The following is a 13,304-nucleotide window of genomic DNA, read 5'->3' as shown; positions in this document are numbered from 1 at the left end:
TAATAATAATAAATTTATTTTTTTAAAAAAAGAAACTTGAAGTTTTTAAGTTAACAGGTTACAACCCAAGTTGACAACAGTATAAAATTTCTCAGTCAGAACAGTTGTCAAATGTACTTAGGTCATAGTTTAAAAGCTCTCTTGGTCCTGGCAATTGTTGCCTCTCTTCCCAAATCCTCCTGCAAGGTCGGAGAAAGGTCCAGGCTCTGGCTCTGGGGAGGAGCAGTCTCAAATCAGCTCTACTTCAAATCAGTGTCTGCTTCTCCGTTAATGCTCTTGTGTATGTGTTGGTCTGACTGGTGTCTGAATCTCTCGTTCAAGTGATAGATGCTGCATTCTCTGCTGCTTCTTGCTGGTAATGAGAGTCCCACTTTTGTTGCTAAATTTTTCAATTTAAACTTGGTATGATTTACTCCCCTGGTTTGTGTTTTAGCACTCAGCCCTGTGGTGGAAATCACAGCCCATGCACTAGAAAAACCATTTGCTTGCACAACAATTGCTTAAGAAACAGCCACTTAATCAGAGCAAACAGGTATGGTTTTAAATCAGGAAAGGTGTGTAGAAAGGTCTACCCTTTCATCATACCTGTTCAGTCTGTATCCTTAGCAAATACTCTTAGAAGCTGGACTATATGTAGAAGAATGTGGCATCCTGTTTGGAAGCAGACTCATCAACAACCTGCATCATGAAGATGACACAACCTTGCTTTCTGAAAGTGAAGAGGACTTGAAGCACGTATTGAAGAAGATCAAAGTATAAATTACACCTCAACATTAAGAAGACAAAAATCCTAAAAAAAAAAAGAAAAAAAATCCTCGCAACTGGACCAGTAGACAACGTCATTATAAATAGAGAAGAGATTGAAACTTTCAGGAATTTAATTTTACTTAACTCCATAATTAACACCCATGGAAAGAGCAATTGAAATATAAAACTGCATTGGGCAAATTTGCGGTCAAGGACCTCTTTAAAGAGCTAAAGAGCAAAGATGGCAGTTGGAAGCCTAAAGCATAGTGGATCCAAATCATGATCTAGTATTTCCGTTTCCAATTGCTTTATATCTATGTAAAGGTTAGCCAATGAATAAGGAAGCTAAAGCAGTGGTGCCTTTGAACCGTGGTCTTGGAATGCATGTGGATGGACTTCCAAGAGAACGAACAAATCTGTACTGGAAGTTGCGCAGCCAGAGGGGTCTTTATCAGCAAGGATGATGAGACTTTTACATAATTTAGGAATGTCACTAGGAGGGGCAAGTTCCTGGAAAAAGACATCATGCTTGGAAAATGAGAGACTCAGGGAAATAGAAGAAGACTCTCAATGAGACGGACTCAACAATGATTGCAACAGTGATTTTAAGCACAGAGATGGAAAGAATGACAGAAGATCAGGCAGAATTTTGTTCTATTATACATAAGGTTGCTGAGTCAGAACTGACATGAAGGTACCTAATAACAATTATGTACAATAAAACATTTTCGAAAAGCTTGAACAATATGCTATTTAAATGGATATCTCTGAGTCATTAATTAGAAAATCCAATCCTTAGATCCAGAAAATAATTTTCAATGTGTTTAATTAGTTTTACTACTTCAGTAAGTACATTAATAATAGTGGCTTTCTTAGAGTTCAAGGTTTGGGAGTTCAGAAATAGCATAATTGTATATATCCTCCTGTGACATCGTCACTATGATATGCATAGTGAGCAGGAGTTTGGACTGGATGCAAACTTTCCTTGTTTTCCCCAGAAGGTAGTTTGTTGAGTGCTGTCTTATTCCTTGCCTCTTCATTTGAAAACCTTGGTTAAATTGGAGGGGTTTTTTTATCATAGTTTTTGAAAATATTATCATGGGCCATGGAATATTTTAATCTGTTTTTCTCTGTATAAAAATTTAGTAGTTTACCTAAAGTCATTTTGTTTTCTAGGTGAAGCAAAACATCAGTGGGAAAGACCAAATGTCAGACCTACAGAGAATCATCAAGGGATGCCCTGTGCGTATACATGACCTTGCTAAACTCCGTGCTCATGAACATAACTGAGTATCACTGGCAAAGGTGGACATACGGAGTCAGATTCCACCAACATTTGCTCACTGTCTGCTGTGTGCCAGCTTCTCACATGTCACCTCCTTGTGATGTGCTGTCATAGTTCCTAGTGCCCTGAGTGGGCCAATAAATTAATTCATTAGGTGTCTAATGGAAAGGCTGGGGCTTTAAATCTACCCAGAGGCATCTAAAAGAAAAGGTCCTTTCCCCGACTTCTGAAAAGTCAGGATTGGAAAGCCCTGCGGGGCGTGGCTCTATTCTAACACTCGTGGAGTCACCAGGCGTTGTGGTGGACTTACTGGTAACTGGTGGCTCCTTACTTGGTAGTAGTAGGGTCGTGCCCTGCATTGAGAAAAAGGCCTGCTTATTCTATTTGTCTTCTGTCACTCTGCACATGGTACTTTGCACATAGAGGTTGTACGCACTGAGTATATCAGAAAAGATTTTTAGAATTCCTCTATTAGGTGTCTGTTGCTAACAGAACATCATTTGGCCCCAGCTTACTTATTAAGTTACCTCACTAATTTCTTTACCATCTTATGCCCCCATCACCCGAAACAACTAACCCATTCCCCAATATCAGCCTCTTGTCACAATATTGTACACACATTTCATTCTCTCAAATAGACTTCTCTTGTTATTTCATGTTTTAAGCTATTTATCTTTTAAAAATTCAGTTCCAATACCATGTTCGTAAAGTTTCCTCCAAAATATCCAGTTGTGAGCTGCTCCGTCCCAGCATCTTCAATGTCCCCATCATTTTCTTGCAGTCACATGTTCACAAGTACTGGGAGCTCCATCAACTATGCTTTCCTCATCTCCTCTTCCCAAACCGAGCTCAGTATCTGGCATCAGGGAGAGGCCAACATATGAATGATATTGAGTAAAGATACTGACTGAAGATAGATTTATTAGTTCAAATCTAGGAGGCAAGATAGAGTCTTGTCATGATGTTGTTGTTAAGTGCTGTCGAGTCATAGGTGATTCATAGTGACCCTGTGAACAAAAGACCTGAACATTTGTATCACTTTCATCCTTTCCCCAGGTTCATAGGGTTTCTGGAGGCAAGCTATTTCAGAAGTGAATGCCACACCTGCTTCCATGCTTGTTGTAATCGGGGAGTTCCATCGAACACTGTCCACCAAGGGTAACCATTATCACACTTGACACATCAGTGTCACAGTGTTCAGCTTCACAGCAACCACGAGTTACCTCTGTACAGCAAGTGGACAGACCAGGGCTATATGACCTAGAAGAATGTTTGACCAAAAACAATTAAAACCAGGTCTGAGGGCTGCAGATTAAAGTCACCCTTTGGCTTGGTAGCATCACTTTCTGTCCACTAGGCCAACTGAGCTCTATGTTGTTATTGTTCAGGGCTGTCAATAGGCTTTTCACAGTGACCCTGTGAACAAAAGACCTGAACACTTATATAACTTTAATCCTTTCTCCAGCTTCATAGGGTTTTTGGAGGCAAGCTATTTCAGAAGTGGATGCCACTCTTGCCTCCAAGCTTGTCATGATGTAGAGCTGCTTATTTTAGCAGGGAAAGAGTGTGTGTGAGCTAGACTTGAGCAGATTGCAAAAAGTCCAGATCCTTGGATGTTACAGAAGCCGCTGCATCACTGTTCGCATCAAGCCGTGGTCTCCGTGGTCTGGGTCAGCACAAGGACCTGGCTTCCTAATCTGTAAAAATCTCACTTCCTTTCTAAATGGATCCTCCTTATGTCACATCTGTTTTGTTTCTGCTATTAAGAATGCACTTAAAAGAAGACTTTCAGAAGTTTGAAAAACCAGACTACCTCTTCAAATGTATGTTTCATTGTCAGTTCTGAACTTTCTGAAGAAGGAAGTAAATGTAAACATTTACTTAAACAGTATGAAAACATCCACGTTTTCTTCCAGAATTGAAAGCATATAAGTCAACAATTCCATGAGATATAAAACAATTGTGTAGCAGCGGGACTTCCCTCTTCCCTCAATTTATGTGTGTCTCATTTTACCTTTCATAGATCCTATCAGAAGTGAACAGATATCTGATTAGAGTTCAAGACGTAGCTCAACTTCACTGCTCTGATGAGGAAATCATTTTCTCTTTAAGGTAAAGTTTGCAGCCCTCCTAAGCCTGAGAAATCTTTAACAGCAGGGAAGTGCATAGTATTCATCTTGTTTACCTGGTATCTGGCACAACATCTGGCATATTGAAGGTTTACAATAAATGTTTGTATTGAAACTGAAAATTCGCACCCCTACACCTGCACACATCTAAAACACACCTCTGAGATGATGTGGCTTCCATCTCCTTGCTCTCATGACTGGGTAACTCCTGCCATTGCCCTTGATTTGGTTCTGACTCTTATTACTTATGCTCCGTCAGTTTTCCAAGGTTGTAAATCACAATGGGATCCTTCCCTCTCAGAGCTGCTGGTAGATTTGGACTGCTGGGGACATGTAGCCCTTGGGTTAGCAGCATAACTCACTGTGGACCAGAGCTCCCTGCATGACTAGGCAGATTGGGCGAAAACAAATCATCTCCACAGAAACAGAAACTCTGAATGTCCATAACCTCCTACTGAGGCAAACCCAGTGATCTCAACTGTGCGTGATTTCACACCATGGTCGGTCTGACTCTGAAAAATAGAGCCCATTTCATTACCCTCAGAGAGTTAATGAGATCAGGATTTGAAATTACCCTGCTATATGAAGTTTGCCCAAAGCTCAGAGTAGTAGAAGGAACGTTGATTTCCATATAAATGATAAATCTCCTTTCTCTTTAAAACAGGATAGAGAAATTTTATCTGTAGTCAAATAGTGAAGAGGTTCATCATTGTACAACAAATAATCTGTGTGACAACTACTCATTGCCGCCATGGTAGCAGTTATGTTAATGGCACAATGCTTAACAAAAAGACAACAGTCATAAACCATACAGGACATACATGAATGAGCATGATTGCATCCCAGCAAAGGCTCACCTATATAAGCAGTGTGACTAGTCTGTTGATCCTTGTTTTAAATGTATTGTTGTTAAGTGCCGTCAAGTCGTAGACAACTTACAGCAACCCTATGAATGAAAGACCTGAACACGTGTATAACTTTCATCATTTCTCCACGTTCATAGTTGTTTCCAGAGATGTTCTTAGTATTAATGGCAAAGATAATGGCTCAAAACAAATAACAACCAAATAGGATAAAAGAATTCCTTTAATTATAATGTTGTTGTTGTTATGTGCCATTGAGTCAGAGCAGACTCAAAGGTCAACCTCCACCAGGTTTTCAGAGGCAGTAAATCTCATGGGAGGAAATTGTCCATCATTTTCTTGTGCAGAAGTTGGTGGATTTGAACCACAACCTTTGTGGTTGGCAATGTAGCTCCTTGCCTCGTGGCTTCTAGAGCTCCCTTGATTCTAACAGAGTTATTTAAAAATTCGTTTTCATTCATTCAATGAATATTTCTGAGAATGGACTCAAAGACATAGACCAGAGTGGGGCTAAATGAAAGAAATCAGCTTCATCTCCTCACCCTATCTTCAGTGATTTTAAATTGAAAATCAAATCACAATTATAATCACTTTTCCCACTGTCAGCATACCTTATTGTATATTTTTTTTTTCAGTAGCGGTAGGAGAAAAGCTACCACAGCAGAAGGGAACTCCTTTGCACTGAATGGAATATAACTCAGTGACCGTTTGAAGTTACTAGCACACCTAGCAAGCCAGCAGCTCCCACTGCACTGGCGTGGATAAAACCTGCTGGGGATTGCTCTGGTTTTCATTGTAGAGTTCAGACTTCTCTATATAGTATTTGGACGACTGAGAAAAATACGTTCAAGGCTTTGAGGAGAATGAGGGGTTACTAAATTGTTTCACATTGTAGTAACAAGGTACATTTTCATTTAAATAGGTACTTTTTTACAACTCTTTGCCAAGCAATAAATACTAATGCAATTTCATATTCAGATTTAAAGCACAAAACATACCTACCTTCCAAAAAGGTACCATATTTAGCCTACATTTCTGCTTTCTGTTGTTTTAGAAATAAACCACATTGGTCAACAAATGACTTCTCTATCATTTCCATTGAAAATTTCAACTCCAAAAGCTACTCTGCTTACACACACACCTACAGAAACCACTCATGTAAGACTTTGCAGTGTACTGTGAATGTCAAGTTTTAGCTCCTGTCGTCTGATGTGATATGCCCTCAAGTCAGATTTGACCCACAGCTGACCCTCTAAACAGGTTTTCAGAGGCTATAAATCGCATAGGAGGCGATTGCTCATCTCTCAGCTGGTAGATTTGAACTGTGTACCATTGGGTTGGCAGCACAGCTCCTTAACATGTTTGGTGATCAAGTAGGACAGGACTCACATTATTATTGAGGAGGAATTTGATCTGAAGTTGCCCAAAGTGAGTGAAGTTCAGTCTCCTACTGACCTTATAGGACAGAGTTGAGTAGAACTCTCCCTACAACTAATCAATATGGACGTGATTGCTAGGTTCTTACCCGTGGAGCTGGTGGTGAATTAGAACTGCTAACTTTTCAGTTAACAGTCGACTGTTTATCCATTGTGCCACAAGGGACTAACTGGTGGTTTAGAATTCAAATCAAGGCCCGGTATGCACCCAGTGCTTTATCTACCCACTCATCAGACAGCTGGTTGGAAGATGTCCTGACCCCTCCTTATGATAAACTCACCAGCACAGCAGAAATCACTCAAGGAGTAAACGAATCAATTAAGAGCTATGGGACAGAAAGAGCCAGTAAATGTTTGAATTGCAGTGGGAAAATTTGCTCTTGGATTAAGGTAAAATCATAAGACCATTTTAACAGCTGGGAAATTAGAAGGACATTTGCCCCACTATGGATGAGGCCACAGAATTTTGGGTTTATTAAAGTTTTGTAAAGTACTATGCATCTTGAAAATTTTGTATTTTTTATTGGCTTTGAAGGATGCTCATCCCCAACCCTTTCACTTGGTGTTGCTCAAAGTACAAAACTCAAACTCCCCAGAGCTGGTGAATTTTATGTTTGTCCTTGAGTCCCCAGAAGGGGTCACTCACTTCCCAGATCCAGAGTAACTCTTCAGACGCATCTACAATACTACAAACCTTGTTATTGGCCTTCTCCAGGGCAATGGTCCTCATCAGCATTCCTGCGCTCTGGAAAAAAAGAAATAGCTGAATTCTCAGGGATACTGGACGGTGGATATGAATTGACTTAAAAAAAAATTAGTCCTATTGTATTTGGTTCCCATTTAGCGAATTTCCTACACTGGTTTCATGACCTGCGTTTCGCAGCGAGCCGCCCTCTCCCTTTTCCATTGTGTTGTTCCGCTCCCTCTGATCTAACTCCTCGTGCCCACCTTGCCGCTCAAAAAGCCGTGTGTTGATTTTTTGATCTCCTACAGTCGATTATTTATGGGAGTCCATTACTCACGGGTGATACTGTTTATTTGATAAGCCAAGAAAATAAAAACTTGGCTGAAAGGTGACCTCCAGGGGCCGCTTCAGTTCAAGTTTAAAGGGTATCTTCGGGGTGCCTCTAGTCGCCACGTTTCAGATCTGGCCTTTTGTGGGAATTTGAATTTTGCTCTCCATTTTCCTGTTCTCTTTTCCCTAGTCAGAAGTGGTGGCTGGGCACTATGATGTTCTTCTAGTCTCAGTTTAGAAGAGGCTGTGGTTTATGTTGTTGTTGTTGTTTAATGCCGTCGAGTCGTAGATGACTCATAGCGACCCTATGAACGAATAGCCTGAGCACTGTTCGTACATAGTTTCCGGAGGCAAGCCATTTCGGTAGTGGATGCCGCTCCTGCTTCGTGGCTTGTTTTAGTCGGAAAGCTCCAGCCAACACTGTCCACCGTGGGTACCCATTACCACAATTGGCACATCACTGTCACAGTCTTCAGCATCACAGCAACCACGAGTTACCTCTGTACAGCAACGCACAGACCAGTGCTATACCACCTGCCAGTGACAAACTGCAAACTGTGGTTCGTACAGGCTGTTGTTTTCTTGTTTGGGCCTTTGATTTCCTCCATATTCTCAGCTCCAAGTGAAAAGAGACCAAAACGTAGTTGAATCTCAGAGAACCACTTGCAAGCTTTGAAGACTACAGATACTACGTCCTGAACTAGGATGTAGAATATTATCTTCCACAATTGACCAAGTTGTCCATGGAGACAACAGTCTTGAGCTTTTTAACCTTGTTGTTGGGGTTCGATGCTGTTAAGTACATCTCGTAGCGACCATGGGAACCCTCTGAACCCTGTCCTATCGTGTGCCGTCCTCACCATCTCTGACACGTTTGAGCCCACAGCTGCAGTCACTGTGCTGACCCATCTTTCTCCTTCAGAGCCGCTAGTGGACGCTGGACACAGCCTTTTGCTTCACACTGCTACACACAGTGGATTGCACCACTTAAGTGCCCTGGCTAAGCAAATAACATACTCCACATAGTTAAACCTAGAGAACTCCCTGAGATTCTTGAAATCCCTCATCTAATACTCTTATAGTTCTCAGATATGGTTGCAACTAAGAATTTATCTCAGTACCTTGCTAGTTTAAGTGCAGATCAGCAGAACTGGAAGCGAAGGGGAGCTTGTTAGAAACATAGGCTATCAGATCATCTCAGATCTCCTAAATGAGAATCTTCCTTTTAATACAAACTCCAGGTCATTTAGTTGCCTATTAATGTTTATACTTTGTGCAAGTTACAGTCATTCTCATGTGAAATTTATTTATATAAATTGTTGCTGTTAGGTGCTGGCGAGTCAAGAAAGACTCCTAGTGATCCTGTGAACAGATCTGAACCCTGTCCTATTCCGATGCCATCTTCCTGACACACTAGAGCCCACTGCAACAGTACCATGTCAATCCACCTGCTCCAGACTCTTCCTCTCCTTCGCCAACCCTCCACCCTTCCAGGGATCATAGAAGGAATAGCCTGTCCTGGCAACATGCCCAAAATATTTCCGGCGAAGTGGTGGTAATTCTATCTGGAGTGCTTTGATGAAAATGCATCTGTCCTTTTGACCAATCCATTCAATTTTCGAGCATGCTCATTGAAATGTGGATATATAGATAAGGAATTTGTTTCTATGAAAAGACTACGTTTACAGTAACATTAAACATTAGTAACAATAATAATAATGAAAAGTCATTGGTTAGGATTATGAAGTATCTGTCCAGTGGGCAAGCTCATTTTCAAACAACTCTTACTGGGAACTCTGATGGCCCACAATATGGACCTTTGCTAAAAACAAGCAGTATTCATCAGGTCTGTCGTGGGGAAAGGCCTTGAATAATGTAGCAGCTTATAGATGGTTAGTTATTTAACAAAGCCAGTATGTATTTATTACAACTGCACTCTCTCCTTTTCCACGCAGACTCTACGAACATGTCCATGATCTCAGCCTGTTCCTCTTCAGCGATGTGCTACTGCTTTCCCGACGGAGCATTTCTTATATTCCATTTGAAAGGACAGCAAAAACCACCCACCAGTTCATTGCCTCAGTGGCCCTGCATAGACTACTTGTGGAAGATATTCCAGATTCCAAATGTATGCACTGCTTTTCTTCCAAGAGATAAATACCTTCAGATTGCTGTATTATATAAAACTACTAAAGTAGTAGAAAAGGGCTATAATTACAATTTGATAATATATTTTTAAAAAAATATTTCATGAAGCTATATAAATTCACCGCTAACTCTGAAATAGCAAAATAAAGGATTACTGGAATGTTCAGACACACACCCTAACCAGTAGAAAACAGTTTAAAAAAAGAAGAGAGCTTTTATTTATTACAAAGGTAGCCATGAGCCCACATCACTGAGAGCCCCCTTAGGTACAGGAAGTCCTCAGGTTAGTAACATCCAATGCCCCACTTAATGGGCATTGCCCTTTAATGTTATGCAAATTTGCTCGCACTTTGAAATGAATCTATCAACTCCTAGTCACAAAAAAATTCAGCACCACTGTCATCACAAGCTGCACTTGCAGCTTTGAGATCGCTGAAAAAGCTTCTGGTAGTCAGAAATGAGAGCTGAAGCTCTAAATAACTACTCTCTACTTCCCCCAAGGAACCTGTGGCGGAGTGGGTTAAATGTTGGCTGCTAACAAAAAGGTAGATGGTTTGAACCCACCAACTTCCCCGAGGGAGAAAAATGAAGCAATCTGCTTGCTTTAGAGAGAAACCCTGAGGGGTGGGTCCCTTCTATTCTAGGGTTACTATCAATTGGAATTGACTCAGTGGCAGTGGACAGACTCTTGAAATACTAGAGGTGTCTGCTGTATGTTAGATGTTATTTTCTTATTCTACTGGGTCTAATGGATTATTAAAGATTTGACAGTGGTCAAACATATGTTTGGCTGATATTTTCACATTCATACTCATCTATGTTGTTGTTGTGTACCCTCAAGTTGGAACTAACTCACAGTTGACCCTCCAGCGGGTTTTCAGAGGCAGTAAATCACATGGGAGGAGACAGCTCATCCTTCTTCAGTGGTGCTGGTAGAATCTAATCTCGTGCCTTCAGGATCGCAGCACAGCTTCTTACCACTAAGTCTTCAGACTTCTCCTTCCAGTAGTCTATATCTGTACTATAAATACTTTGTGGTGCTGGAGAAGAGTACTAAATACATATCCATATGAACTGCCAAAAACCCCCAGATAAAACAGATGTTTCCTGGACAAAGTGCATTGGGGTGTTACCTGGAGGTAAAGATGGTAAAGCTTTCTCTCATACTTTGGACGTAAAGCTAGACAAGGCTTTTCCTTGGAAAAGAACATCATGCCTAGAAAGATGGAGGGTCAAGAAAGGAGAGGACCACCACCAATGAGATGGATTCACACAGCGACTTGTAATGGGCTTGTGTTAGAAGTTGTAAGGATGGTATAAGATAGGGCAGGGTTCAACATGACAGCACCTATCAAGATATGGCCACCAGACCCCACGTGGAAGGAGTTGGGTGTGGTTAAAGCCTTTCTAAAACATGCTTCCTTTCACGTCCTCTGCTACTCTATAACCAGCTCTGCCCTGTATCAAAGTATTGTTATTTAACAGATGCAAGACAATTAGACTAAAAACCAAATTCTACAAAGTTGGTTTAATTTTGTCACCAACTCTCAACACCAAGTTTAGCTCTCACATCTTCATTTCTAGTAAAGACTTTCATTTCAGTTCCATTGTGGTGAGGGAAGAGTCTGTTGTTGTTCTGTGCTGTTGAGTCGCTTATAACTCATAGCGACCCCATGTACAACAGCTCTGAAACCTGCTCTATCCTGAGCCAACCTTATGTCCCTGGCACTCCTACCCCCGCTACCTCAGTCACTGAGTACTGTTTAGCTTTTTGATGCTCTAGTGCAATATTCAGTCTCATCTGACATCCATCTTGGTCTTTTTTTCCTCCTCTGCCTTTGCCACAATCAGCACCTGGACTAGTTTTCACAGCTGATGTTGAGCATCTCCAATGATTAAATATTACATGATGTCACTTAATAAAAATTATTCTATATGATTTGTAATAGAAAACATTATGATCGATGTCACATTCAATAATTTTAGGAAGTCATACTCAAAATTGGATTTATACTTGTTTTGAATCCCTATTTTTAGTTTTTAAAAGTAAGATGGTAGATTCTTACCTATTTTCAAGAATTTTAAAGCATTTCCCCCTTTTCTTTTGGTACCTACAAACATTAATGTGCCTCAAATATTTTTTTACAGATATCAAGAATGCATTTATTCTTCAAGATCCAAAACATGAGTGGACTTGTGCAACGGAAACTGAAGAGGAGAAATTCCTCTGGTTGTCAACACTCCAAAATGCAATCAAAAGCAGTCTAAAGAAGTGAGACCAGACTTCAAAAGAACATCAGAGGGACCAAATCCCCTGTAAAGAGAAAACAATATGGATTTTCTGTTCTGGAAGATCTAGTAAACGACTGAATAATTATTTGTCATAAATGACAGGCAAATGAACTAAGATTCTCTATAAGGTTCCTACCAACCTTTAAAACAGATCGTCCAACGTGCACTTGCGGGAGCTCCAAGCTCATAGTCCCCAGTGAGTTGTACTGTTAACCTAAAGGCTGTGCCAGCCTCTCTGAAGGTTCAAATCCATCAGGTGCTCTGACAGACAAAGAGGAGAGATACTCTGTGCAATTTAGTCTCTTGAGAACCCACTGCAGGGTCAGCTGTGTGAGTCTGGTTCTGATTCGACAGCCATGATTTGATGCTCAGTCGTGATGTGTAACAGCTTGAGCTCAAAATGTTTACTGTCCTATCTTGGTAGTTACTTTTCATGGACAATATCATGTAAGAATAATCTGCTAAAACCAAATGTAAGAATATTTTATTGTATTTAATAATTTTCTTACCTAATGAAAACTAAAATCAGAATGGAAAGTTCTTAAATGACCAATCTGGAGAAATTTTTTCAATTTTGGTAATTAAACTTTTAATAAACTTGCTTTAAAATATTTTTAATTTTGTGTGTGTGTGTGTGTGTGTTGTCAAATTGGATCCGACTGGTACAGGAGGAGATTGTTCCTCCTTCTCCAGTAGAGCATCTGGTAGATTTGAACCATGTGCCTCTGGGACTGCATTGCAGCCTCTTGCCACTAGAACTTTAAAATATTTTTAAGAACTAGAAATGGCAATTTATTTACTCAAAACCCTTAGTATGACTCTCCTAGAAGACATTAAAAATACATCACTACATACAAGACAGGGAGCTTTGGTGGCCTAGTAGTGAGTAGCTGTATTACCAACTCCAAAGCCAGCAGTTCGAGTCCAGGAGCTGTCCCTGGTGCGAAAATCATGCAGTCTCCTCCCCTGCAGTTCACAGACTCTAAAAACCTCCCGCACAGCACAGCACAGCACAGCACAGCACAGCACAGCACAGCACAGCACAGCACAAGGTTGTTCACAGGGGCACTAAGAGTTGCAGTCTACGTCACAGCACCTAACACACCTGTTTCTAAGCAAAGTGGAAAAGGTGACATCCTTATGCTGCCTACAAAGCACCATCTGATCTATTTTCTCCTGTGCCGGAGGGTTAGCTGTAAGTTGGTTCCAACTTGATGGCAGTTAAGACACACAAGGTACCAAAGTGGTCTTTAAGGCTTTTTGTTGGAAAGCTGAGTTCTTACTTGTTGTTGTTATGTGCCATTGAGTCGCATGCGACTCATAGCGACCCTGTGTACAAGAGCTCTAAATGCTGTTCTATCCTGTGCCAATCTAGCCATCTCAAAACGC

The 13,304-nt window shown here is 40.8% G+C and overlaps 1 protein-coding gene across 1 annotated transcript in view; it reads left to right on the top strand.

The window, feature by feature from the left end:
• The window catches only part of ECT2L (epithelial cell transforming sequence 2 oncogene-like), a 128,400-nt gene extending 116,501 nt beyond the window's left edge, over positions 1-11,899 (top strand). Inside the window, exons 17-20 of the mRNA XM_006885001.1 lie at positions 1,924-1,989; positions 4,056-4,144; positions 9,431-9,603; positions 11,772-11,899. Of these exons, the coding sequence (XP_006885063.1) occupies positions 1,924-1,989; positions 4,056-4,144; positions 9,431-9,603; positions 11,772-11,899 (456 nt within the window). The remainder of the gene's footprint in view (positions 1-1,923; positions 1,990-4,055; positions 4,145-9,430; positions 9,604-11,771) is intronic.
• Positions 11,900-13,304: the final 1,405 nt, after the last annotated feature.

Source organism: Elephantulus edwardii, unplaced genomic scaffold (genome assembly GCF_000299155.1).
Source record: "Elephantulus edwardii isolate Elephantulus edwardi_28Jun2011 unplaced genomic scaffold, EleEdw1.0 scaffold00039, whole genome shotgun sequence".
Lineage (NCBI taxonomy): Eukaryota > Metazoa > Chordata > Mammalia > Macroscelidea > Macroscelididae > Elephantulus > Elephantulus edwardii.
Note: the sequence above shows the minus strand (reverse complement) of the source record. Positions and strands in the feature narration are given on the sequence as shown.